The 25,381-nt window shown below is 42.5% G+C and overlaps 7 protein-coding genes across 15 annotated transcripts; 6 read left to right on the forward strand and 1 right to left on the reverse strand.

Moving 5' to 3' along the window:
* The first annotated feature begins 243 nt into the window (after window positions 1-243).
* Window positions 244-6,028, forward strand: LOC105698803 (putative transcription factor SOX-15). 5 transcript variants are annotated; one of them, XM_012423371.2, is made up of 9 exons: window positions 244-355; window positions 438-597; window positions 2,008-2,208; window positions 2,279-2,671; window positions 2,747-2,952; window positions 3,018-3,143; window positions 3,228-3,335; window positions 3,424-3,761; window positions 3,836-6,028. In XM_012423371.2, exons 2-9 carry the CDS (start codon window positions 571-573, stop codon window positions 3,913-3,915), a joined length of 1,479 nt encoding a protein of 492 aa, XP_012278794.1. In that variant the 5' UTR covers window positions 244-355; window positions 438-570; the 3' UTR covers window positions 3,916-6,028. The 5 variants fall into 5 exon arrangements, with proteins under 5 accessions (XP_012278794.1, XP_023289824.1, XP_012278795.1 ...); XM_023434056.1 differs by lacking the exon at window positions 244-355 and having other exon boundaries at window positions 439-597; window positions 3,021-3,143; XM_012423372.1 differs by lacking the exon at window positions 244-355 and having other exon boundaries at window positions 439-597; window positions 2,765-2,952.
* A 273-nt stretch (window positions 6,029-6,301) lies between these two features.
* Window positions 6,302-7,853, forward strand: LOC105698706 (protein yippee-like 5). The gene is made up of 3 exons (XM_012423174.1): window positions 6,302-6,382; window positions 6,442-6,646; window positions 6,907-7,853. Exons 2-3 carry the CDS (start codon window positions 6,486-6,488, stop codon window positions 7,094-7,096), a joined length of 351 nt encoding a protein of 116 aa, XP_012278597.1. The 5' UTR covers window positions 6,302-6,382; window positions 6,442-6,485; the 3' UTR covers window positions 7,097-7,853.
* Window positions 7,854-8,344: 491 nt separating this feature from the next.
* LOC105698842 (protein Smaug homolog 1) lies at window positions 8,345-15,772 on the forward strand. 2 transcript variants are annotated; one of them, XM_012423439.1, is made up of 9 exons: window positions 8,345-8,524; window positions 9,546-9,872; window positions 10,008-10,326; window positions 10,420-10,667; window positions 10,756-10,866; window positions 10,948-11,319; window positions 11,397-11,556; window positions 11,648-11,909; window positions 12,007-15,772. In XM_012423439.1, exons 2-9 carry the CDS (start codon window positions 9,659-9,661, stop codon window positions 12,169-12,171), a joined length of 1,851 nt encoding a protein of 616 aa, XP_012278862.1. In that variant the 5' UTR covers window positions 8,345-8,524; window positions 9,546-9,658; the 3' UTR covers window positions 12,172-15,772. The 2 variants fall into 2 exon arrangements, with proteins under 2 accessions (XP_012278862.1, XP_012278863.1); XM_012423440.1 differs by lacking the exon at window positions 8,345-8,524 and adding an exon at window positions 9,055-9,203.
* Window positions 15,773-15,939: 167 nt separating this feature from the next.
* On the forward strand, window positions 15,940-17,730 carry LOC105698704 (V-type proton ATPase subunit D). The gene is made up of 4 exons (XM_012423172.2): window positions 15,940-16,025; window positions 16,332-16,449; window positions 16,524-17,009; window positions 17,106-17,730. The coding sequence occupies exons 1-4, from the start codon at window positions 15,985-15,987 to the stop codon at window positions 17,196-17,198; spliced, it is 738 nt and encodes a 245-aa protein (XP_012278595.1). The 5' UTR covers window positions 15,940-15,984; the 3' UTR covers window positions 17,199-17,730.
* A 462-nt stretch (window positions 17,731-18,192) lies between these two features.
* Window positions 18,193-20,147, forward strand: LOC105698783. 3 transcript variants are annotated; one of them, XR_001103949.1, is made up of 3 exons: window positions 18,193-18,612; window positions 18,746-19,219; window positions 19,312-19,561. XR_001103949.1 is itself a non-coding variant. In XM_012423324.2 (3 exons), the coding sequence occupies exons 1-3, from the start codon at window positions 18,403-18,405 to the stop codon at window positions 19,609-19,611; spliced, it is 645 nt and encodes a 214-aa protein (XP_012278747.1). In that variant the 5' UTR covers window positions 18,193-18,402; the 3' UTR covers window positions 19,612-20,147. The 3 variants fall into 3 exon arrangements, 1 of the variants encoding a protein (XP_012278747.1); XR_001103950.1 differs by having other exon boundaries at window positions 18,746-19,372; window positions 19,447-19,539; XM_012423324.2 differs by having other exon boundaries at window positions 18,746-19,015; window positions 19,447-20,147.
* Window positions 20,148-20,280: 133 nt separating this feature from the next.
* Window positions 20,281-22,139, reverse strand: LOC105698782 (zinc finger protein 622). Of its 2 annotated transcripts, XM_012423322.2 has the most exons (3): window positions 21,928-22,139; window positions 21,097-21,806; window positions 20,281-21,023 (listed from the first exon to the last, which is right to left on the reverse strand). In XM_012423322.2, the coding sequence occupies exons 2-3, from the start codon at window positions 21,752-21,754 to the stop codon at window positions 20,545-20,547; spliced, it is 1,137 nt and encodes a 378-aa protein (XP_012278745.1). In that variant the 5' UTR covers window positions 21,755-21,806; window positions 21,928-22,139; the 3' UTR covers window positions 20,281-20,544. The 2 variants fall into 2 exon arrangements, with proteins under 2 accessions (XP_012278745.1, XP_023289823.1); XM_023434055.1 differs by lacking the exon at window positions 21,928-22,139 and having other exon boundaries at window positions 21,097-21,920.
* On the forward strand, window positions 21,511-24,970 carry LOC105698781 (vanin-like protein 1). Its single transcript, XM_012423320.2, has 9 exons — window positions 21,511-21,633; window positions 22,153-22,336; window positions 22,511-22,628; window positions 22,716-22,853; window positions 22,965-23,102; window positions 23,198-23,358; window positions 23,437-23,651; window positions 23,759-23,863; window positions 24,056-24,970. The coding sequence occupies exons 3-9, from the start codon at window positions 22,563-22,565 to the stop codon at window positions 24,844-24,846; spliced, it is 1,614 nt and encodes a 537-aa protein (XP_012278743.1). The 5' UTR covers window positions 21,511-21,633; window positions 22,153-22,336; window positions 22,511-22,562; the 3' UTR covers window positions 24,847-24,970.
* Window positions 24,971-25,381: the final 411 nt, after the last annotated feature.

Here is a 25,381-nt window from a genome sequence, read left to right on the forward strand (position 1 = left end):
GCGCGAACTCGAGACGTCAAAGAATTCTCAAAACAAGCAGCGATTCCGCTCCCCGACAAACAACGCCGTCGTTTCTCTGAGAAACTTTCGAAGAATCCCGTTGCCTCGCAACACCAGAACCCATCTTTAAGAAATAGCCCCTGCCGAGTGCCGATTTATCTCAAAGAAAGCGAGCGCAATCCCGAGGCGAAAGACGAAGCAGCGTGACGTTACGAAGAACCCGTGACGTTTGCTCGACGAAGAACGTCCAGCTGTCGGAGCTCGAAAAAAGGAGCCTCAGAGCCCGGAATTCCTTTGGAAACTCGGAGAGGAGCCCTCGAAACGGGCAACACACTCCCAGAAAAGATTCGATCGGGTGAGCAGTAGGATCATCGTCGATTTTCTCTGAATTTCCGATTTCCTCCAAGTGTCAAAAAGACTTGCTACGTTCACCGCAGCGCGCAAGGGGCGCTGGTGCAAGAGGGACGGAGCTTGCGCCACACGACGCGTGCGAGCGAGAGAGGGAGCTACCAGACCGAGCTTTATCTTTATTATGTGCGTCTCTGAGTGAATTGTCAAGTGAAATCAGAAATGGCTGCCAACGAGCAACAGCGGAAGGTGAGTCGTGCTACTTTCTGCCGAATTTCGGGCCTAATGAAACTGAGTCGAGGCACGGGACGGAGTCCGGTTGATTCCCGATTGTGGGGCCGAGATTCTCACAATTTTTCGAGGTAGGACGAGAAAAGGAAACCGAGATATGGACCGTGGAAGTCGAGACGGAAATCTCCGCAGCTAGACGAGCTTTTGTCATCGTCACGGAAGGAACTTCGCGATTCGGGCTTCGGAAAATGTTTCTCACGGGGAAAGATACTCGGGAAACGGAGAGCTTTTTGCGAGGTTAGGGTCTGAAAAGTCGATCTGGAAACGTCCTTCGCGAAAACAGCCAACAGCCGTGGACATTGGCGCAGCTGATCGACGTGACGTACGATGATGTCGAGCTCGCCCACGGAGAACAATATTTACCGTCGAGGCGACCAGCTGTCATCGAAAGTGACAGGGTGTCACTGGGCGACCCGTTCGACCCAGTCGTCTACGAGAAGCTCCTCGTCGAGCCTGGATAGAGGTGCGGTTATTCCTTGAAGAACGAGGCCCATTCATCGCGAGAGCTGAGACGATTAAACATGGCTCTGGGAATGATTAGGGGATTTTTCTCCCATTTTTTTTTCCTTCATTTTTACTCCGGGCAGACAGTTTCGTCAGAAAGTTACCATTGTTCCTTTTAAAGAAGCATTCGAGGATTTCCATGCAATGAGATAATTATTTGCGTAATTAATTTCCAAGTGGTTACACTTTGCCTTTTCTTTATGCTTTACATAACTTGCTTTGAGAAATCCATCGCTGCTTCAATTGGATGATTTAAAGATCTTTTCATTCGGTGAGTCGAACGACTCCTGGTATAGTATTTGATGAGGGAAAGTGATTAGATTCGAAATACCAGAAATATTTTCCTGGGTCACAATGTTTTTATTTAAGATACTTTTACTGAAGCCTGACAGGGTATTAGGTGTAGCCAATAACAAAGGAAATCTTTTTGGGGAGAAATCGGAGGACTTATTGTTAGCAATGTCGAGCTCTGGACTAGCCTTTTGTGTAGTTCCAAAATTTACATTCTCTTTTGCACTGGAATTAATAAAAGACTTTATAGGCAGTGCATAGCTTCAAGAAAAATAACAATTTAGATTTACAGTTATCGGATAGAGTAGGTCGGGTCTTTTGAGACTTTGACACTTTTGTAACAAATTTAATTAACGTTTCCAATTGGATCAAAATGTGGTATAAATGTTTGAGTGGGCAATACATGATGTAAAACGTTATGCTAACACGTTGCATTTCAGGGGCTTCTCAAATATAGTAGCATTGTTGCTCTTAGCTTTGATGAAAGCTGTTATACAAAAAGAGATTATAATATAAAAATATGTATGTCGCGTAGTTTTTGAATATTACTTATATGTTTTAATTAAAATGCAGGACCAACAAGACTTGCGGGAGCCAGCTCACCATGCGAGACGACCAATGAACGCCTTTCTCATCTTTTGCAAGCGTCACAGAGGATCTGTGCGTTCTGGCTTCCCGCATCTAGAAAACCGTGCTGTAACTAGAGTGCTCGGAGAATGGTGGGCTACTCTTCAACCGGAACAGAAGCGTTCGTACACTAATTTAGCCCAAGAGGTACGAAACAAGTAATTTATTTATTATTTTTCGTTTAAAAAATGTGTAACCAGTAAAATTTATGTTTTAGTACAAGGATGCCTTTCTGAATGCAAATCCAGATTTTAAATGGTATAAATTACCTGCTCCTCCACTCCGTACATTAACTACACGACCAACTAACAAGAAGCCTGAATCGAGTCCTGTGGATCAGGGTCACGATACCGATGCCATTCAACCTGGAAAGTTGGCCGATGAATCTCAAATTGGTGGCCTTAGCACTTTATTCACTCCACAGAAAGTCCAAACACGAGATGACGATTTAAGTACAGATAATGACATCACCGATGTTCCAAAACCTCCAAAGAAGAGGTTCACCGAGCTACCGGTGTCGCCTGACCAGAAAAGAGACTGCAAGGCTGACTTGTTTGGTGAAAAGAACACCACGAAACCTGAGTCAAATAACAACGATCAGCATCAATTAGTAATAATAATGAATCCTTATACTTTAGAAGCTACTCAACTTCTGAAGATTATTTTGCTAAAATTTAATTAATAGAGGTATCTCAATTTTCAGAACGTCGAGGATGAAAAAAACAATGGTGAAACTTACTTTGAAGGAAATGGATCTTCCGAAGAAAATACCTTCCGTGGCGAACGAACTTGCAAAGGTCTACGCTACCAAAAGTTTTTGGTAGAACAATTAAGGAATGTTGGTTCAGGGGGGCAACAAAACAAACGAAGGAGAACCACAGGATTATCCAGGTAAATTTCATAATTATATTAATGATAATTAATCTTTTTTGATTATAATTGTGTAATTATTTCAGCAGTTCTGAGGAGCAAACCACGGAACGAAGAAATTCTATATCATCTAATGTCAGTGAAAAAACTGATTCCTTGAGTAGCGAAAGTGGTAACAGTTCACGCAGTGAATTGGAGCATCTTGTGGAAAGGTAAATTACATAAAATTTATTACAATTACAAGTTTGATAATTTCTTTCCCTCTTTCTGCTGACATTGTACATTCATACTTGCAGTGCCGAAGGAAAACTGGAGGCATCAAAACCAGAGGAAACTGAAACCGAAGGTGCCGAAAGTCAATTAGATTACGGTCCTTGGACAGCTCGCAAAAGATTCAGGGCTGAGTGAGTTTTCTTTTTCCTAATCTATTGTCAAGTTTTACTAGCCGTCTATTTAATTGAAAGCAACAAGTTAATTACCGGATCTCTCCAGGGATTTTAATCTAGAGAAAAAAATCGAAGCGTTGCCGTCATTGAGTCTGGAGGAGTTCCAAGAAAAAAAGAAGCAGCAGCGTACCAAGAAAAAGACTATGCAGAAACAGAACTCTACTGCCAGTAGAAGAGGTCAAGGTGATTTCTTGAAACAACAAGCAACTCACGAGGGGAAGAAGTCTCCCCAAACTGGTAGACTCAGCGAAGCCCAGGAAGAAGCGGAAAGGCAACTGTTAGTTGGAAGTCAAAAGCGAAAAGCCCGAAAGCAAAGCATAACAAGAAATGCAGCTGCTAGCAACGCTTCGAAACGCCTCCTGGATCAGGAACCAAATGACAAAAGTAATTCCATTTTACTTAATAATCGTTTACTTGAGAAAACTATATTAAACGCTAAAATCACTTTTATCTCTTAGCATGGTGCGCGTCGCCGGACCTCGAAGCATTGGCTTGTCTCGCTACGGTTGCCGCCAATCGAACGAAACTTACCAAATAATGGATAATTCAGATACATCACTCAACTCGGAAGACTTCACCAGAGCGAAGTAAGACCACCAAAATAATACTTTCATTTTGCATCGTATAGTACGAAATGCTACTGACCTTGTTACGACTATTATCGTCACGTGCTTAATATCATTTGTACCGTCATTACCGCTCTAGGGCAATTTTCGCTGACACGTCTATACCGTCATTGTTAATATTACTGCGACTACTATCGCTAAACTATTACTGGCACTTGCACTGTTGCTACTATTACTGCTGCTATTTCTATTATTATTACTATTATTATCATTATCGTTACAAAGCCTCGTATCTATTTTCCTATTGATCAATCTAAACATTCGAGATGTGCAGACAAGGACTCAACGTGTATAGAATATTAGGGATATTTTTTCATAAGGAGAAATTGTTTATACACTAAAATTCGGATTCCTTTTTTCTTCGTCGGCGCGACGAATGAATAATCCATTGCAAAGTCCTTATGGATTTATTATCGCTCTGTTGGTTGCAAGCGAAACAGGAGTGTCTTTCTAAATGGACAGAACATTTCCTAATTCAACTTGCGACACGTTAGGAAATTGTAATTTAAAGTGTCGTATGGTTATGCCGGCGTTTTATCATGTTTATTATTATTATTACTATTATTATTATCGTCGTTACGTAGTGCTCGTATACTTTCTTATTATTCGATCTGAAAACTTGAGATGTGCAGAGAAAGGCTCTGCTTGTACAGAATAGTAGGGATATTTTTTTCATACACTAGTGAGAAATTGTTTATATCATAGTATCCTAATTTCGTCTATTCCCTGTCGTACAACAATATGAAATGCGTCGTAAAATCTCTCATGATTTATCGCTCAGCGAGCTCCAAGCAAAACACGGATGTCTCGTTGAATGGAATGAATATTTTCCAAACTAAGTCCTTGCTAGTAAGAGATCGTTGTTGAACTGTCGCTTATTACATCGGAGTTTTATAAGGACTGACGTAACTGATAGGGTGCTTTGACAGTTTGCTTGGATCCAACGAGACATAGAATCTTAACAACTATTGTGAAAGAGCGAACGCGGTAACGCATGTGTACGATATTTATAATCAATTGAGCGGATGCTGTTACGTTCATTTTGTAATTTATTTTACTTAATGGTGAGAAACACGACAACCATCAATTTATCGTCGGACGCTTTAGTTAATGGATTTCAATAATGACAGCAATGACAGCTGGGTGTCGCTGATGTTATTATCGTAAGATAAATCTTCTTTTTCATGGTTTTATTGTATTGTAAAAGTTTGTTGTAAATAGGGATAGGCGCAGTATTATACGTCATGTAAGGCTTGGACAACAAGAACAGGTATAATCAAAATGTATAAACGAGCGGATTTGTAATGTACGTAGACACGTGTATGCATACTTTCTGTCCTTGTACTGTACAAGTGACACGTCAACATCTCAAAGAAGCGAAAACACTTTCCGAAGGCTTTCGAATCCATGGTCATGTATGTGTGGACGTACCGATTGTAACGATAAGACTCTACTAATATATATTTGATTGTATATTTATAATATTTATATCGACTAACGTATGTAGAGTTTTTAAGACCGTACGAGTGCGATTCGGCGCGGGTGAAGAAAGTAAGACTTGTCTGTGATTACGGCTAAAGGAATTTTTAATCTTTTATATTTTTCTATTAATTGTCTCTGTGACGTCTCCTTTATTTTCTTTTTGTTATCGGAGGATAAATCCTGAGAGAAGTTTTGTACGACCTTAGGGACGCGCAATGTCGATTGATTGACATTCTCACGAGGGAGGAGTACACGATTATATTTCAAACGTGCCTTGAAGAGATAAACATAGTAATTAAATGACGACCAATTGAAATTCCGAATATAGTTTCGCTTTCATAATAAGAGGTTACATCACGATCCTTTTATTCCCAAGTGTCGAGTTTTTAAATATCAAAGGGGTGGTTTGAGAATCATTGAGGGCCCGCGTGGCCCGGGACCTAAAGACTAGGCATTTTTAAAAAGAAGGCTTTTTGAATTTTACTGCACAAAATCTGTGTAACTAGCTTTAAAACTATCATTCATACGGATACAGATATATACATGAATAAAAAATAAATATATATNTTGATGTAAATTGGCTTCCGCAGCGTGATATCAATTTTCAGAAAATTTTATTCTCTCAAAGTATTGAACTTTTGTTGGTAAATACTTTTAAAAGGTACTACGTTTTAGTCGTATTTCGCGCTTCCATTTATCCTGTCATGGCTGTTTTTGAATTCGATACTCTACGTTCCCATTGGCTAGGTGGACGGTTGCTCCAACGGAAGAGCCAATAGCAGGGCAGTACCTCTCGACCAATAGAATTGCAGGATTCTTGGTTGACACGTCTGTTTATTCGTGCTTACACAAATATTTATTTGTGCACGCGTGTCAGTTGCGCTGGTTGCGTTAAAAGTGAGTAAGCCTTTTTCAGTTGGATTCAGTTGAAAGATATTGAATTATTTGGATTCTAGTGCTAGAATATCGAAAGGAATAAAGAAATCTACGTCATACAAAGATGGGGGTGATATTTCTGGAGCATATCGGAGGTACACGACTGTTTTCGTGTGCTTCTTGCGACACCAACCTCACCAACAGAGGCCAGCTGATAAGCACACGTTTCACAGGTGCAACGGGTCGTGCCTTTCTTTTTAACAAAGTCGTCAATCTCAATTACAGGTATCTCACAATAGTTGGGACATTAGATAGAATTTAGTTCCTTAGCAGGGTAGCGGGATGACTAGCTTATTTTGATATCGTAATACTTATATATTCACTCTTCGGCATTAAGATGGTAAGAATTTAATGAATCACTAATTTGTCTGAACAATTTACTCTGGTTAGGTACGGGAAATGAGAGTGAATATATAAAATGAATTTCATGCAGGAGTATTTAGTATATACATATCGCTCTATTAATTTAATATCGTGTGAAACAGTGAAGTGCAGGACAGAGTGATGCTGACAGGACGTCACATGGTCCGCGATGTGAGCTGTAAAAACTGTGATACCAAACTCGGTTGGGTATACGAATTTGCTACGGATGACAACCAACGATATAAGGAAGGACGAGTGATCTTAGAACGAGCCCTTGTCACCGAGACCGATGGGATGGGGGAAAGCTTATAATAATTTTAGTATCTTGTAGCAAGTGGTAGAGTAATAAGTATCGGTTTTCTTAATTAACTCGTATATAAGTGTAAGCATATATATATATATTTATAATTTACACGACTTTAGTATTCTGCAAGAAATTTCGATTTTCTTATCCACGGTGGTACATTATTCTGCTGCATACATGAATAATCAACAACAAGGTGACTTTTCTTCGATGCGATATCACCTGCTTCGTATGAAATCCTATTCCACCCAGGGGATACTCTAACAAATGTATTAAACAACGTGGTAACTTATGTTCTATAGAGAAAAATGACCCAACAAATCAGTCCCATTGTTAAGTGTTATAGTTTCTCTTCGAACATAATCATCTATAATGTTTTTCGATACATCTCCAAAAGTTGAGTACTTTTATAAATCATATTATCGTTAATGTTTGATAAATGAATTTGTACGATAAATTCTCGACCTAAATTCGTTTAGCGTTACCGTAAAAACTGCTGCTACAAGAATTACTATTCTTGCTAAATTTAAGTTATATATACAATTCGTTCACCAATACATGTTTTAGCGACTGCCATATCTTTAAGATCCACAAGAGAGTATAAAATTATGCGTGCTGTACATTTGAAACTGCATCGTAAGGTGTGAAGTAAAAAAGGGCTGTGTATATTAATGCATTATCTGCCATAAAATCCTAGGAAAGGCAGATTCTGCAAAGAAACCACCTACAATTGTGATGTTTTAAAAATAAACTCGCCAAACGCTCCTCGGAGTTCATTTCATACCTGCTTGTAAATATTAAAAATAAAACTAAAAATACAAGCCAAGACCCACGCACTGCGCGTTGCGTTGCGCGGCGCAGGGTTTCGCACATATACTAATGCATCGCGGAAGTCAGTGACCGCGAGAGACAAATTCCCCGGGTACTCGAAGAGCCAGACGCAAGTACACCCAAAGTACTCTTAAGAATTTTTCAAAATGACGTGCGACATTAAATACAACGATCAGTGCAAAGACGGAGGAAAAATGAGATTCAACGAAAGAAGAGTCAAGAATCTCGAGAGAGACTCTTGGAGCGATCCGGCCATGACGTACGATCGGACCGCGTCGTGGCGCTAGTTGCGCGCTAGCGGCGGCTCCTGATTGGCTGGCTGGGCCGCGGCTGACCAATCGCGTGCTCGCGTTCCAGTCGCCGCCACGGCGGAATAAACTCGGGAAGGACCGCGGCGAGACCGACGAACAGTGTGGTCACGTAGGCCCACCGAGCCGCATGGTGGATGCTGCGCTTGCGAACGCGTCGTCGAGGCACGCCGACTGAACACCCAGCCAGTACGATGCTCTAACGGCGGTGCATCCCTGTCCGCTGCGAGCGACCGACCGACCGACCCAGGAGAGTAACGGGACGAGCCAGCGAGGTCGCGAGAGGACCACGAAACGGTAAAACTGCGCGATCTCCCGGCCCCCGACGAGGCCGAGTGTTTCCCCTAGGCCGCGTTAATGGCCGAATCCTGGCGCGCGGCGGCGGCGGCGACCCGTGGACCAATGGCCGCTTTCCGTCGCGCCCGGGCCTTGTTCTTGGCAACGCGTGCCTCGGCGCCGGAGCGCATTCCGACGCGTTCCTCGCGTCTCCCCTGGATACCTTCCAATGGCCGTGCGGTCCTCGTCGAGCCGCCGAGCGGCGTCAGCGGCGTAACGGAAAACTCGATCCGGGAGCCGCTGACCTGCCGAGGTTCGCGAAGATGGCGTCCGTCCGGTCGCTTCCCCGAGGCGTCGCCGCCCCACGCGCGATCCTTTTCCCCGATTCCCTTATCGGCCGCGTAACGGCGGATGCCAGTGCACCGCCAGAGTGGATTACGGCGGCCGAGCTATAAATACACGCGCGCAACGCGGGTAAACAAACTTGACCTCAGCGAATTCTTATCGACGCTCGGCCGGTTTGAGGTTATGTCGTTTATCTAGCGGGCGGCGGAGGGTCACTGGCCCGGGAGGATTATTTGGTCGATGCGCCCGCGTGTTGCGAATTCCGGAGGTGAATGAACAAGTGAATGACGTCGAGACCTGTAAGAGAACCTCTGAGCTTTGGTCTTCCTGTTTGAGAATATTTTTCGGACTACGTGTACGTTGACTTTTCTTTTTCTACAAAGTTCGGTATTTACAGTTCGAAGCGGTTTACCTTCGATGTTGTGATTCGTGTAGTTCCAATCTGTCGCGTTTCTTATGATGGTTTAACTGTGAATATTTTAAATTTGAAATACTGGATAAACTGGTGTGGATAGTTCAAGGACAAGAGTATTAATGCTTTGCCACAGGAAGGTGTTCGATGTGTTGCTAGCGAGTCGAATGTAAACAGAAGTTCTATTAGCGCTTTGCCAAGAATAAGTAACCTACCGTGTGGACATTGTAGAAAAGATTCCGATCGTTGAGGACAACGTTTACTAATTTGCTATTTTGTTTTTAGAATTAATTCGATAACACGACCTTGACGACTTGGGAGGATTGCAAAGCATTCTTTCGAGCTGAAGCAAGCGCTGCTGCTTTTTATCCAAGGATCGTCCCGAATTACGCTTCATCATGAAGTGGTCTCCAGGAGCTTTGTTCTGCGAACAAGTAGGCGAACTCACCCGGGTGTTCTCTCAGTGGAACGAGTGCGAGCAGACCGTCGTCTTATATGCCCTGCTCAGACGTATTCCAGCAGTCCAGGCAAGGTTTCTGGCACAGGCGGTACAGCATTCGTTGCACTCCGTATCGGAGCTAGACACGCAAGAGCTTAATGCCAATAATCCAGGTAATGATATAAAACTCCCAGAATAAATAATTTGCTCTCATGAATATTCAGAGAATGTCTTGTATTCAGTTGTTGAAAAATAAAGAATGGGTTCTAGGATAAGACTTGTCACGGAGGAAAAATTTATTTTTAAAGCTTTCATCAATTCTCTACTATCGGAGTCCACTGAAGTAGCAATCAATCAACTGCTCACTCATCTACCATTGTTGAGGCCAGGCAACGTGGAATGCAAGCAGTGCTATCTCGTAGCGATACCTGAATTAGTGAGCCACTGCGTCACCACTGGACAATACACCGAACAGATACAACAGCTCTTGAGCTATACACTGATCCACCCTGCTATCACTAGCCAAGATCGACGATCATTGACCCAATGGTTGAGACATTTAGAGGAGCGAATTAGCGGTACTCCTCCCATACACAGCCTCGAAGAGTATACTAATACTCCTAGCAGGTCGGTTAAGAAAAATTTGATAAAGTATGAATTAATGACCTTTTGGGTTTTAGAAAATTTTAAATAACTGAATTGCACTAACTTTTCTAAAAGGTGGGACAATGCTTGGCAGCGAAGCTCGAAGCAGCAGCAAAATGATCAATCGAATCTCTTCGGTTCTCAACCGGGCACTACTTTTAATCTACAGTTTCCACCTCCGGTAACTCGACAGAGACGTTCAAATAGTCTTACACCTCCTGTTGCGCCTCCACATCACCTGGAGGTAGTCGAACGCAGCAACAATGTGAATAATTCGACGAGACATAAGCCTCGCAGTTTTAGCGTTTCAGGAGATCATTCGAGTGAGCTTCAAATATGTTTATCGTGTAGAAAATCGATAACTATTGGATTTGCAATTGAATGCGATTTAATTTTAATTACATAACACAGGTACTCTTGCGGGTCTTGGACCATTGAGCCCCCAGAGTTCTTGTGCAAGCAGTGGCAGCGAAGGGCGCTTAGACGAGGCCTCTACTAGAACTCTTGCAAGCGGAATGCGAGGTTGGTTTTTTATTTTAAATCTAAATGAATTCTAATTGTTGAAGAATGTTAATAAAGAATTTTTTTTTTCTCCCCGTGCAGATGTAGCATCATGGCTGAAAACTTTACGACTTCATAAATACAGTTATTTGTTTGCGACGCTGAGCTACGAAGAAATGCTCGAACTGACCGAAGATCAATTAGCCGAGCAGGGTGTTACGAAGGGGGCAAGACACAAGCTGGCTCTTTCGATCACTAAGTTACAGCAGCGTTACTCGACCCTTCTTAACTTGGAAAAAGACCTGCTGCAACCCACCCGCGATGGAAATCAGTCCGCTTCGTTTTCCCAGGGTCCAGCTCTTCTGGTCAACACTTTGGACGAACTGAAGACCATCTTGGCTACGCCTTTAAAACCAAGCCAAGAGGGCGATCCGCAAGACATTCCAGCTCAATTTACAAAGGTTCTGGGCAAACGTAAGTGTGCAAATCGATCGGAGTAAAAAATGACGCTTCACTGATTACTTTTTTTAACGTGAAAAATGTCAATACAGTATGCAGCAGACTGGCTCTGGAGACGGTAGACGACGGTGTTTTGTGTGCTTGTATCAACATCCTGGAGAAGATCTTGCAACACGACTGCTTCACGCCAAACCAAAAAGAGAAGGTCCAGCAGTGGCGCAGCAGGCTTGGCAATCCGAGACCTACACCAAAGTAAGCGAAGGACCGTTAATATTTCCAGTAGGTTCACTTCAAAGTGGTTGTCGATATCTCGACGTAAAGCACCCGATGTCTTGCCTCTCAGGTGGCAGCACAATTACAGTTACAACAACAGAAGATACTGCAACCCGCAGCAACACAATCCGCACAATCGAAAGCCGAGTCTTAACTTGAGCCACGTCCACAACGCGCATACACACGGCAACTCGTTTCTGGTCAGTCCACACAGGAACAGTATATCCACCCCGTACTTGCAGAACAGTCAGAACCAAAGCTTGAACCAGAGTAACCTACGACCGATTCACGTAACCGAGAAGAGACCCAGCTTACAGGAGACCAGCCTTGAGGTAAATATATATATATATATATTTTTTTTTGTCTACGACCGAAGATACCAATGGAATATATATATATTGATTTTGTTGTCGATGTTGCATTTTCTAGCAGCTGCAAAGAACCTTGCAGCGCACGTACAGCGCGCCGAGAGATCACTTCCTTGGCCAGTCGAGCAACACGTCCGAGACGACCGACCCGGAGATCAACTCTCGTTTGGAATCGCTGTGCCTGCGAATGACGGAACAGGCCATCGGAGGGTTCGGAGAGGCCTAATTTCCTACTCGCAGACCGCGACGTGATGATCCAACTCCCGATGAAACGTGCCGCTCTGGAGCGGGTCTAAGAAAGGTTGGTCCACCGGTCTCAGGTGAGATTGTATTTTTCATAAGTCTTCGAAGAGAGAATCGCGTAACGAGCGACGACCCGTAGCATCCATTATATAGCCCTACCAAATGCAACGTCCGACCCTCGAGACGTACGAAAATTTTCGATTATCGACCGAATCGACGAATTGACTTACCGATTATTTGTAAATCGTATTTTACTACACGACACGCCCGTTGCAATTGTACCATATGTGAACTGACAGAATTTGGCAAGCCAAATGCTACTAGAAAGATAGATTCTTTCCTTTACTATTTACTACGTCTATATAGATATATTATATATGAAAAAGTATATATACCACGATAGGATTAACAATGAGGGAGGGAGATAGAAGAGAAAGAGATATAAAATCCCCCCCCCCAACAGAAAAGAAAAAAAAAAGGAAAATACGAAAGAATGACGAAGGATGGAAAACAACCCGTGCGATACTTGCAATATTTGTTTTTTGTGTTATCCATTTCGGGAAATGGAATTCTGCTGATTTTAATCGCTAAGACGCATTATGGTAATATAATGTAATTCATTTTAATGAACGGACTGATTTTACTTTTTACTCTGCTGTCTCCGTAGGACAAACCAATATTACACGTATAGATATATATCTATATATATATACATAAATATATTATTATTATTAAAGAACGAACTATACTTAAAGCGCCCGCGTGCTCCGTGTATGCAAAACGTAATTGTCTGTACTGTGGTTTTGTTTACTCTTTTTTTTCTCTTTGTTTTTTTTTTTTTTAAATCTTCCGATGGACTCTGTCGCGCGCAATGTATAAGACCGCAGAGTGTTTGTGTACTTTTTCTTTCATTTGCGACAGGGTCCTGCACTTAAAGAAACCTCGTATTTGCGTGTGTATGCTTCGCAGTTCATGCACAGATTTCGTAGTTTACGCTCCGACCAGAAAAACTCGGTACGAGTCCCTTTTCTCCTATTTTCCTTTTTTCATTTCCTCTCGAGAACGAGAGAGGGGAAAACGTTCTAAAGGGCCTTAAAATATGAAACCAAAAGACGGGAGAGAAGGAGGGAGAGGGAAAACGCGTAAAGAACCCGCGGGCGAAAGAGGAGAGATAGAATGGAGAGTGTAAAGCTTTTCGACATCGAAATCTGTGGCTTTAAATTCTAAGCATACATTGTCACATGAAGAGACACACACACACGTACACGTACACGTACACCTTATTATTATTATGCATTAGCGGTTTAAGGAGCTTTTTGCGATACCATTATAGGGATATTTTCGTGCAACAAAATCTACAGACTAATATTAATTGTAATTAATTGACGCGAGAGGGTAAGATAACGAAGAAAAAGGGAAAAAAATAATAAGTGAGGGAGAGAGAGAAAATGGAGGAAAAAAAAAACAGAAATAATAATGAACCCAAGAAAAGACTGACTAATTCGCGCGCGCCCCCCCGCGCGCGCGAATGAAACAATTCGAAGACTGCGGAATGGGAACGACGAGAGAGAGGAGATATTGGGAGAGGGAGAAAGGAGGGAAAAAAAGGAACGGAGGAAACCTCGTCAAAATGTAATACGAATCAGATAGGAGGCCGGGAGGTGTATTCGAGTACGGAGGGAGGTGTGTACCGTTTTAGCGCCCTAGGTTTAAACACCGATCGTGTTGTAAACGCTGTACTCTATCGTAATTTGTAATCGATATCGTGTATAAGACTAACGACGCTCCGACGAGCGTCGCGGAATTAGCGAGGAACTATATCCCAGGGGCTGCCGAGATGCGAGTCCTAAGGAAAATAACGATTACCCAAGAATACCCAAGATGCGAGAAACACTGCGTCCCGCGTACTGCGTGCGACCTGAGAATTCGTCAGGGGTGCGAACAGGAGAGGGAGAGAGAGGAAGAGAGAGAGAGATATCGAAAGCTAGTCAAACGATACGTTTCTAATTTCTATCAGTTGATAAACGTATAGTCGATAATAGTGTTTATTACTTTACACTGCACACTGTACACTTACTCGCGCGCATTCGGGGGTCTCCCCTCTCCGGTCGGACCAGCTGAACCGGGGGATCCCCGTAATAAGACTGCTCTCCGGCGCGCCAGACTCGTACATGGGAGGTCGTATAACGAATTAACGCAGCATCCGATTCCGTATCTGTAAAGGCAGGACCTAAATGACGGAGAATCCGAGGTAGACGGGAGAAAGGGCGAAGGACGGAGCGAGACGCTTCGCGGACCTTCGGAGGACGAGTTCTCTCTCGCCTCCGTCGCCGTTCTCGATTCTATGGTTCACGGTGCGGCGCGCGTACGGGCCGATAGCGGGATTATTCTGTACACCATATTCGATGGCTGTCGACGTCGGTTATCGGGTTATTCCAATGGGCTCACGATATCGATAGACATCGAATTAGCGTAAACAATCCCGGCTCGGGTTCGGGGCGTCCCTCGGCATCCGATCGGCAAGTTGTTCGTGGAACCGATCGGAACGACGCCGGTCTCTTCGGTCGTCTTCGGGAACGCTCGGACGAAGTCGGGCCGCCATGGAGAGACCCAAACCTTCCCCGCACTCGCGCCGCAGTCGGCTTACCCCGGGCGGCTTTAGACGCATTATAGGTAATACGGAAAGGTATATTATACATATATTATACATATGCGATACAAGGGTGCGACAAGGAATATCTTAGCGAGCGGCAATTTGGTCGGTCACACGCGCGCCAACTATTGTTGCATTCCTGTTCCATCGGAAACTGGCGCGGCGTCCTCTCGTGGGGGGTTCTCTTTTTTTTAATTTCTTTTCTTTAACGACATCCGGATATTCAATGCCCCAGGGTACCTTGGAACACGGTAACCACGTCCGTAGGGTGATACCCTGTCCGGGGAGGACGCCCCCTTGACGTTTTAGGAACAAGTCTTGGCCACGCACACCTCCGTCAACCACGTCCCCTTGGTTTTTTTTGTTTTCTTTTTTTTTTTTAAACCCAGGTAGCAAGCCGCGATTTTTATCGATCCGCGCCCGGGAATTTACGGCCGGCGAACGGTTTAGGTGATTTATAATGAGCATACGTTAGGAGGACAGCGAGGTACCGGCGAAACGCCGGAATGTATTCGTGAGCCGTAGAAGGAAGACGCGCGACGCTCCCTTGGTGAGACGGGATAGGACGCGGCGACGCGCGTCCCGGCGGCGCGACATCTTCCGCTCGATTATATATAAACTCGTTTCTCCTAGATTGCGCTCCGTATTCAGGATTCGATCCGAGTGGTATATCGCTCTTTTTCTCGGGGACTACCTCTCGGGAGGGTCCTTTTCTTTTCTTATAAACGACAAATTCGGCCTGGCCGGGGTCGCGAATACGGGCCGCAAAGTGCTTATTGCAATCAGGTTGCTAACTGGGATATTTAGTCATGTAAGCTGGACAACTTGTAAAAACGCAATTTTTGTACTGTTACGAAGTTACATAGGACGAAGGTACACTGACGTTGTAGCGTGAAAGAACATTTTTCAATAAAAGATTTTTCATACGCAATATTTGCGAGTGGAGCGAGGTTTATTTCGTGAGGTGTAAGATTTTTTACCGCACTAGAGATAATCATTTGCAGGGCGACGCGGTTTGGGGAGGAAGTGAGGTTTGAAATTCCCGCCGGTGGCGCTCGCGTTCCGGCGCGAGCTGCAACTTCCGGTCTCAAGGAGTCAGCTGATCCAAATCTCAGTCCTGTCTGCTCGATCGCGCGTGCAACGATGTCTGGAAAGGACAGGCTTCCTATTTTCCCCTCTCGGGGGTAAGTAATGCAGTATTTTGTCGAAATACACGTGTAAGACTTTAGACGCGATGACGCGCGATCGTCCGGGACCGTTCTTGCCTCTTCAAATGCCGACATAACCTGATTTCTAGACGCGCCCGAAAACTGGGTGTAACCGCAATTTGCAGTCGAACATATTTCAAGGCTTTTTAATGTTTCCGTCCAGATTAACGTACCTCGAATATGTACCGATGTACCCCTTCGCGATTACGAATAAATTCTCTGCGCAATAAAGATAGAAGGATCGATTTTTTACCAGGTCGCTTACGTCTGTTTGTTTTTCAGAGCACAAATGTTAATGAAGTCACGTCTTCAGGGTGCGCAAAAGGGACATGGCTTACTTAAGAAGAAAGCAGATGCTCTGCAAATGCGATTCAGATTAATTTTAGGAAAGATCATTGAAGTAGGTATATGAGAATAGGTCGGGGTATCACTTTCAAATAACGGTTTCATATTAACTCCATCGATTCACCGTAGACAAAGACCCTTATGGGTGAAGTCATGAAGGAGGCAGCGTTCTCCCTTGCCGAAGCCAAATTTGCCACTGGAGACTTTAACCAAGTGGTACTTCAAAACGTGACAAAGGCGCAGATCAAAATTCGTTCGAAGAAGGATAACGTCGCCGGGGTTAATTTACCAGTCTTCGAGTCGTATCAAGATGGCACGGATACGTACGAATTAGCTGGATTGGCTAGAGGTGGTCAGCAACTGGCCAAGCTGAAGAAGAATTATCAAAGGGCTGTCAAGCTGCTAGTCGAACTGGCATCTTTGCAGACGAGCTTCGTAACGCTGGACGAGGTTATCAAAATCACGAATCGTCGTGTAAATGCTATCGAACACGTCATTATTCCAAGGATCGAGAGAACTCTTGCGTATATCATCTCGGAATTGGATGAATTGGAAAGAGAAGAGTTCTACAGATTGAAGAAAATTCAGGACAAGAAGAAGATTGCCAAGGCGAAGGTAACGTGGAATGTTCACCTACATAACTGAAACCATTTTTATTGTTTAAATGATACATAGATTCATTTTTGGTAACACTGAAAAAATTATTTCCAGGTCGATGCTGCCAGGGCAAAAATGAGAGCTGAGGGTCAAGATCTAGATCCTGGCAACATGCTGGATGAGGGTGACGAGGATCTGCTTTTCTAAGCAACTGTACATAGTATTTTTGTTCAAGCTTTAAAAACATCACGTGCGATGTCCTAGATCATCGTCCACGAATCATTGGCAGCATGCCGTTTACAGCGAACTCCAACGGTGTAAAGGTTGAACTTGATATTTGCTCGAGTCTTTAATTTAAAAGGCAAGTTCTCTTAGAGACCCGCAACAAGGCAATCGAGTTCGCAGTTAGTACAGGACACGTGTAATCGGGGACAACGCTAGTGTGTTACGTTCTTAAGCCATCCGTTGAGTGGATCTCGATATCTGTATAGTATTCTCCACCTGTATCCTGGTTTTACTACCTACTTTAAAGAAATACCACAAGCGTCGAACGCGTCAACCAGGTCGAGATCAACCGTTTTCTAAAAAAAAGTATTCCGAGTATGTTTCTCTCGTAGGTACCGCGGTCAACTCGCCGTACCTCGTTTCCACAGCTTACAGAAGTGTTATAAATAATTAAGTTCTTTACAGAGAATATCTATAAATAAAACGATCGCGTGTATCATAGTTTTGACCGTTAGACCCTGTTTACATTTATTGACGCCTAGTTAACTTTACGTCCTTTGACAACGATCGATACACTTTATTTTGATGCTTGGTATTTCCTAAATCTTAAATCTTCCCTAAGTCCTTCTAAATTCTTCTTTCCCTCCCTTTAAGTTGATCTGTGAAAGTGGCATTCGAAGAGTCAATCGTTCATGAAACTTTCCTCCGAACTAAATGTACCAAATCGTTTCAAACTTGACAACGTGAATATAGAGGCTCTAAGGAAGATCCTGGCACTCGGGAAACTTCATTTTTTATAACATATTTTATAAACATTTATTAAGAAATTTTGAAAGAATAAAATTTTCATGAGTTTCGGGACCTTCCTTATACCCTCTATACCTATATTGTAAACTTTTAATCGATTAAGTACACCCAGTTTGGAGAAGTTTCACTCTTTCACGACCCTTTATAACTGAATTCTAACAGGACCGACTTAAGAAAAAAGAAAAGCAATCGATGGAGAAGGTCGATGGAGGAGGTCGACGCACGATCCGTAGGCCCGGATCGCACCTTCGGCGAGTGATAACCGCAGGGGTGGAATCATTCGAACTGGGTCAATCAATATAGACACCCTCTCGAGTGCGCGCGTGGGCGAGCGAGCGTCGGGGGACGCCGAGAGACGCGCGGCCAACCCAGCCCGAGGATGTCCGAGCACCTGACGGTCCTCACGATCCCGGAAGATCGCTTCTGCGAGGTGATCGACCACCTGAGACACAGCTTCTTCGCCGACGAGCCCCTCAACCACGCCGTGGGGCTCTGCCAGAGGGGTGAGCCTCACCCCGACCTGGAGAGACACTGCCTGGCCACCATGAAGCAGGGCTACTCGAGGATGATCCTCAGCGAGGACGGCACGGTAAATCCCAGAAAAAGATCGGAGTCAGACGAATCTCTCCGGAGATTTCTGTCGAGAATCGGACGCAGCTTCTGGCTGAAAATCTTCGGAGAGAGATGATCTGGCGATTGCTTAGCAGCAAAGTGGTTTCCAGATAGCGGGCGTGGCCTTGAACGGCACCCTGAGGAAGGGCGAGCGCGAGGAAGCGGGCCGCAAACTCCTGGAGCTCGCCGATGAAAAGTTCAAGACCATTTTCGGCCTCCTCTATAAGGTCAACGAGAAGGTCGATCTCTTTGAAAAGTACGACGTGCAGGAGATCCTGGAGTGCCGGATCTTGAGCGTGGATTCCCGCTTCCGAGGACGCGGTCTGGCTAACGTCCTTATGGCGGATAGCATCGAGATCGCGAGAAGAGCCGGCTTCAAGGTACTCCTCGAGGGCGACCTTTTGCACGCTCGAACGTAGATGTCGAACCTGTTGAGCGAGCTGCATATCGCTCGAAATGTCTTTAACTATTTCGGACCATCAGGAACGACTGCTCGTTATTTGTGCACCTCGAGCCCGGATTTTCTCAGGGAGTGGAAGCTCACGAAAATGTGGAATATGGACATTTTGAGTTGCTTCAATGATGTACGGATACCTGTGAACCCTGTGTAATTTATTACCTTTTTAGTGGGACAAAGGACATTCAGCAGACCTGACGATTTCCTTATTTGTTTCAGCATGCAAGTTTGGTTTCAGTGCATGGGATGATATTTTCGTTTGCATCGAATGTGTGTAATCGTACGTTACTTTCTTGATTGACGTTAGGATATTGCCTCGTACTTGAGAATCGATGTCTCCGATGAATCCTACAGGTGTTCAAGGCAGACGCAACTGGGATCTTCTCTCAGAAAGTCTGCGCCAAGCATGGATTTGAGATGGAGGCTGAAATCCCCTACGCAGATTTAGACGAATCCATCAGACCTGCTCCTCCGCACGAAGCTCTAAAACTTCTGGTAAAATTGATAGACCAAGACTAACCGAAGTAGATGACAGTTTGGTTACTTCGAGGCGAAGAGCAAAATTTACAAAACTCACCGGTTCAAGGAATCGCTGTGAGGTATAGGTGTCTGGTTGTTGTGACAATAACGGCTCTCTGATGTACATGAGCGTGGTAATGTGTATTTAAAGGCGATTTGATTCGCATTCTTGTCTGTCGTTGGAGCTGACATTATTGAAATCCTTTTATTTAACACCAATAAGGAACGATTACTGCCCTTTGACGTTTTGGTCTCGGTGAGGTATTTTAGATTAATCGATCCAGCAAGGTGACACATTTTTGACATTTGCAAGCACGTAGTCGACAACTACGAGTTTTCAGAAGTCATTGACGATAACGTTTCCAAAGTACACTGCACTGGTCCTTGTTACAAACCTCGACCTTTTGGGAAGACTAGAATAGTAACATAGCTAGAGAAATGTTACGAGCTTCTTAGGCTCATAAACGAATCAACGGGACAGTTGACAACAATGTTGCATGTTAAATGGCGTTCAGTCTATTAATATCAGAGATTTATTGTACACTTAAACGAACCACTCGGTGACGGGTCCAGTTGGGTGCAGGTCAACAGATTATAGAAAAAAAATGTATTATATTGAATATTTTTGTTGGTGTTGCATACTGTAGGAGTATATTAAACATTATTTTGTAAGATTGCCCAGCAAATAAATACTCAAGTTTATTTACGTAGGTGACAGTCAACTTATTCCATCGTTCTTTACCTAGCTTAATTCTGGTATACACGATTACTTAAATTAGGTGTAAAGTAATCCATCAGCTTGTATCCGATAATGGTACAGATATGAATGGTATTGCTATGATAATTGAAATGGAAATATACATAACATAACAATGTTTGATAAAAAAATACCTGTAGATAGTATTAATTTACACAACCAGTGTAGTTGGTAATTTAAAAGTTAACTTGTGGTCGAAAATGTTTTTGCAGTTTGTTCGCCTTAAACTGAAGCTGCGTGGAGTATTTGGCATGGATTTTCTGCATATACTTAATGTCCCTGATCTTCTTAACAACTGCCTCTTTCTGCGTATCCTTCCATCCAAGAGCTCTGTACTGCGATAGCACCTTGTCCAGTTTGTTTTTCTTTGATACAGCCATTGCTCTATTGGGATTAAGATTTTGTTTGTAATATCTCATCAAAGATCGGTGACCGATCATGGATCCTGAGGGCAGCACTAATTGGTAATCACTGTCGTCGAGCTCGGGTATTTGGACTTCTGCATCGGGATCTTCATGTTCTGCATCAGGATAACTTGATGAATAATCATAGAACTCAACATATTCTGCCAATGCCTCTCCTTCGTGCCGAACTTTGCAATGCCCTTTGTCGATCATATGTGCTCTCGCAGCATCAGCGGATTGAAATGCTTTGCCTATACCAATTTAAATAAAATATTAAAATTAGTTATTTCATCCCTGTCTCCTTATAAAATATAAAATAATTACCCGAGTCATTGCACCAAAGGCACATGTATCCAGCAAATACTTTCTCTCCCAAGTATACCAATAATCCTTTAATATTTATGCAATATTCTGTGTCCGGAATAAAGAAGGAATGTGCAACGGACATATGTTTCAGATTACGTACAAATGATCTGCTGTGATGATTACAAAAAAGGCAATTATTGCTTTTTACAGGATTTTCAGTATCTTCGATCCATTCATCGGAATCTACAGACTCCACATCGGAATCGATCTCCATACCCTCATTTTTATTATCATTTTTGTCATTTATTCTGGAACTTCCTGTATCGGGTGCAATTTCGTTGCTCTCTTCTACTACCCCCTCTTCCTTTACACCTACTTCCGATTTGACACAGTTGTCTTTATGCTTCTTGGAGATCAAATGATTCGTATATTGATTCTTACAGCTGAAACTCTTTTTGCATATCCTACAGTTCAAAGCTTTCTCCTGTCTCATCTGATCATCCTTGCGGCACTGTGCAAGAACCCTTCTCTGGAATTCGTCAGCTTTAACAGGAGGTAACTCCGCAACTTTCCTTTTCAGATTGTATCGATGCCAGTCGGACTTGTAGTGTTGCCGTTGTACCTCCAAGTCACGAAACGCCACTTGACAGGTGATGCAGGTGAACGGAGAAGTCATCTTGTTTTTCAACGCGAAGACTACTTCATGAGTTTTTCGTATTCGCTAGCACCTGGCAAAAACAACCTCCATAATATGGGAATTATCACGTGCTTGCGATACCAACGTTTAGGTTAGAAAACCAACACAGAACAAAATGAATAAACGCAGAGATGAGTTGGGAGATTGCTCACGGGCTAAGTCGGCGCGATCACGTTCTGTGCTACCAGAGATGAGCCATCTCTGGTGCTACCCTCGATGGAGAATGTAGGCGGCTAATGAACTCGCTCGTTAGTTTTAAGATTTCCCAAGGGAAAAAATGAATCAATTAAAAATGAATAATAAACTGTAAAATATTTAGTGTAATGAAGCAAGTTATTGAACAATAACAATGAGTATATTGGTTCCTGATTTTTCAGCCTCCTGATTCGCTCGTCAGAATACTTACGTCCATGGATTGGCTCTAGGAGGCTGCGAGTAATTTCAGAACCATTTTACGCTACCTTACCATTGCGTAGGTGTTTCCCCCTTACTCTGGCACTCACACCTCTGACTTGGGCTACACCCATGTATTCTTACATGCATGATGTATCATGATTTAAGGTATACCGCTGTCCAGTTATCTTTCATTAGTCAATCATTTTGATAATTTTATCGTTACTCATGAGTTGTTGAATAATTGCGCACTTTTTGAGATAATGAACTGAAAACGCTGCGCCTTGTCTGAATAGGCACGATTATACATGTGAACTGTCATAAAAATATTAACCGTTTCAGGTCTTTGCATATTTTAATATTATTGTTTATGGGCATATGCAAGATTAAATAAATGATGGGTGCTAATTATTGGTGGTGCATTTTATTTTTAATCGTCAAAGTACTGGACTCTGAACAGGTGGGTTTATCATTGTATTAAACATTTTGATAATACATTGTCATGGTATAATTTATATTTATATTTGAACGATATTATTTGTTTCAGAAATCAACACCAGATTCTAGCAATTACATTGCTGCTGTTGTTGAGTATTCTCCAGCGTATACGAATGGCAATGCTGAATCAACGCTAAAGGAAAATACTAATGCTTATGTTCAATTTATTAATAAGGCAGGAGTACAGGTACTTTCTTTTTATTCTTGTTTGTCTTGGGCAGGCTGTTATACGATTCCAGTTTTAGCTGAATTTATCTTAGTAAGAGATTGTCACTTTAACTCAATGAAATATTTATAGAATGTTGATATAATAGTATTTCCTGAAGATGGATTAACATCTGTGAATCTACCAGCAAGGGAACATATGGATCCTTGGACGACGACGATTCCCATAAATCATGTACCATGTGATGATAATATCAACGGAGTAAGTGATGTAAGTAGACACGTACAATACTGATTATTACATTTTTCTGTATTAACATGATGTATTGTTTGCGCCATTTTGTTAATTCCATACTTTTTCTGTAGACACTAAAAAGCATATCTTGTGCAGCAAAAAAAAATCAGATTTATGTGGTTATTAACATTGCTGAAAAATTGATCTGTGAAGAGAATGATTGCCCAACTGACAAAGTTTTCTATTACAATAGCAATGCGGTATTTGATCGAACTGGGAAAATAATAAGCAGGTGCATAAGTCAAGTAGAAAAAAGAATTGCTAATTTTTAATGGAAGAAACTGTCATATTAAATCAAAATATTCTGTAGGTATCGTAAAACACATCTCTTCGTGGAGTCACAATTTAATGTAACAGCAGAACCAGAAGTGACTACATTCGATACGGATTTCGATGTTCGTTTTGGAACCTTTATATGCTTCGATATTTTATTTGATACTCCTAGTTTGAACATAACAAGAAGCCTTGGGGTCACAGATATAGTATATCCTACTGCATGGTTTTCAGAAACACCTTTTCTTACTGGTATGTGATTATAACTTAATTCCATAAAAATGTTACTGGTTATTTGCATTTTATCCAGTACAATTCAGTGCATTGCTTTTAACAATCGTATAACCCTCTTTTTGAAGCCGTACAAACACAAGCAGGGTGGTCATATGCTGAAGATGTGAATTTCATGGCTGCTGGATACAATAGACCAAAATTCGGCAATGCTGGCAGTGGCATTTATTTAGGTAGTATACAATTTAATGTTATACTTGTCAATTGAAATAGTCACTTGTAGTGATGACTTTAAAATATTATGCTAAAAGTAAAGATAATCATGAATTTTAACCTAAATATTGGATCTCATGAATTGTAGATAATTGTATGAATTACTTTCAGAGATAGGCCGAATATAATGTTTACTATTATGTCTGTTTCAGGCCGTCGAGGTATTGGGCAAGCAATCTTTCCTACGACTGATACAAGTGAACTATTAATCGTTAACGTTCCAAAGATTAAGAAATCGATTTATGAAAATTTACGCACACGGCGTGAAGCAAGAAAATTCAACGGGCAGGATAAAGAAAATTATCCCGTTACGCAATCGAATGCTTCTAAAAGTAGATTTTGGAAGCGAAGCATGGATGAATTTCTATACCTGCATGACGACCTTTCTACATACACTACCGATCTTCTGGATACCTCACGAACACACCATGAAAAAAGTGTATGCCATGATAAATTTTGTTGTGACTTTAACGTTGATATAGTAGCAGTAGATCCGAATTTTAAGTACCGTATAGTCGCGTTCAATGGCGTCCGTAAGTATGTCGTCGTTGAAGCAGCTATAAGTGTGTGTAGTTTAGTACAATGCAGAAACGATTCGATTGTTTCTTGTGGAGAAGTAGGAAGCTCAGATACAGCATTCAAGTCCATTACCATTACCGGGACATTTGAAAACGATAAACGAGTCCTAGTTATGCCATCGACAGTTGGTTCAGATTTACTGCCACTTAGAGACTGGACATACGAAGAACATAAGCACGAAAGTCATGTTCATGTAACCATTTCCTTAAACGTGACAACGAAGAACGTTGTTACATTTGGTTTATATTCAAGAAACTATAAGGATGATCCAAAAAGTAATGCAGATTCTCAACATACGAAATTATTTCTTGTATTTTCAGGATCTTTAATTTTTTATTGCAGGTATCTTAAAACGATTTGGTAGGTTAGGTAATCGACTTTTCTATTTCGTAGATATTTTTTCATACTTTGAAACTGGAAAGGAAACCTACTTATGAAACTATGTAAATAAATAATGAAGGTAAATATATTTTTGTGTACCGAACAAAGCATTTAGAAGCAATCATAATCAGAGATGAGTTGGGAGATTGCTTACGGGCAGGATCGTGCGATCGCATCCTGTGCTGCCCTCTGGTTTCGTACGTTAGCTTTCACCGTTTTTTGCCCCCAAGAGCGGCGCAACGAATTTCTGATAGGAGCTCGCTCGTGAGCAATCTCCCAACTCATCTCTGCTCCTATATATCCCGAGGCCGGGTCCAATACGGGAGCCGGGCAATCCCCCGGGGTAAATCATATATAATTTATATTAAGCGATGCGGTGTTTTAATAAAAGTTCGAACCTCAGTGGCTTAGTCGGAAATGTATCGTTTTATTAATAATAGCGTGACAGGCCATCGTTAACCAAAGAAGTCTTGTATATTTCACACAAACTACGTTTTGATTGTTCAGACCTCGGTACA

Source organism: Orussus abietinus, unplaced genomic scaffold (assembly GCF_000612105.2).
Source record: "Orussus abietinus isolate OABI.00-Male unplaced genomic scaffold, Oabi_2.0 scaffold12, whole genome shotgun sequence".
NCBI lineage: Eukaryota > Metazoa > Arthropoda > Insecta > Hymenoptera > Orussidae > Orussus > Orussus abietinus.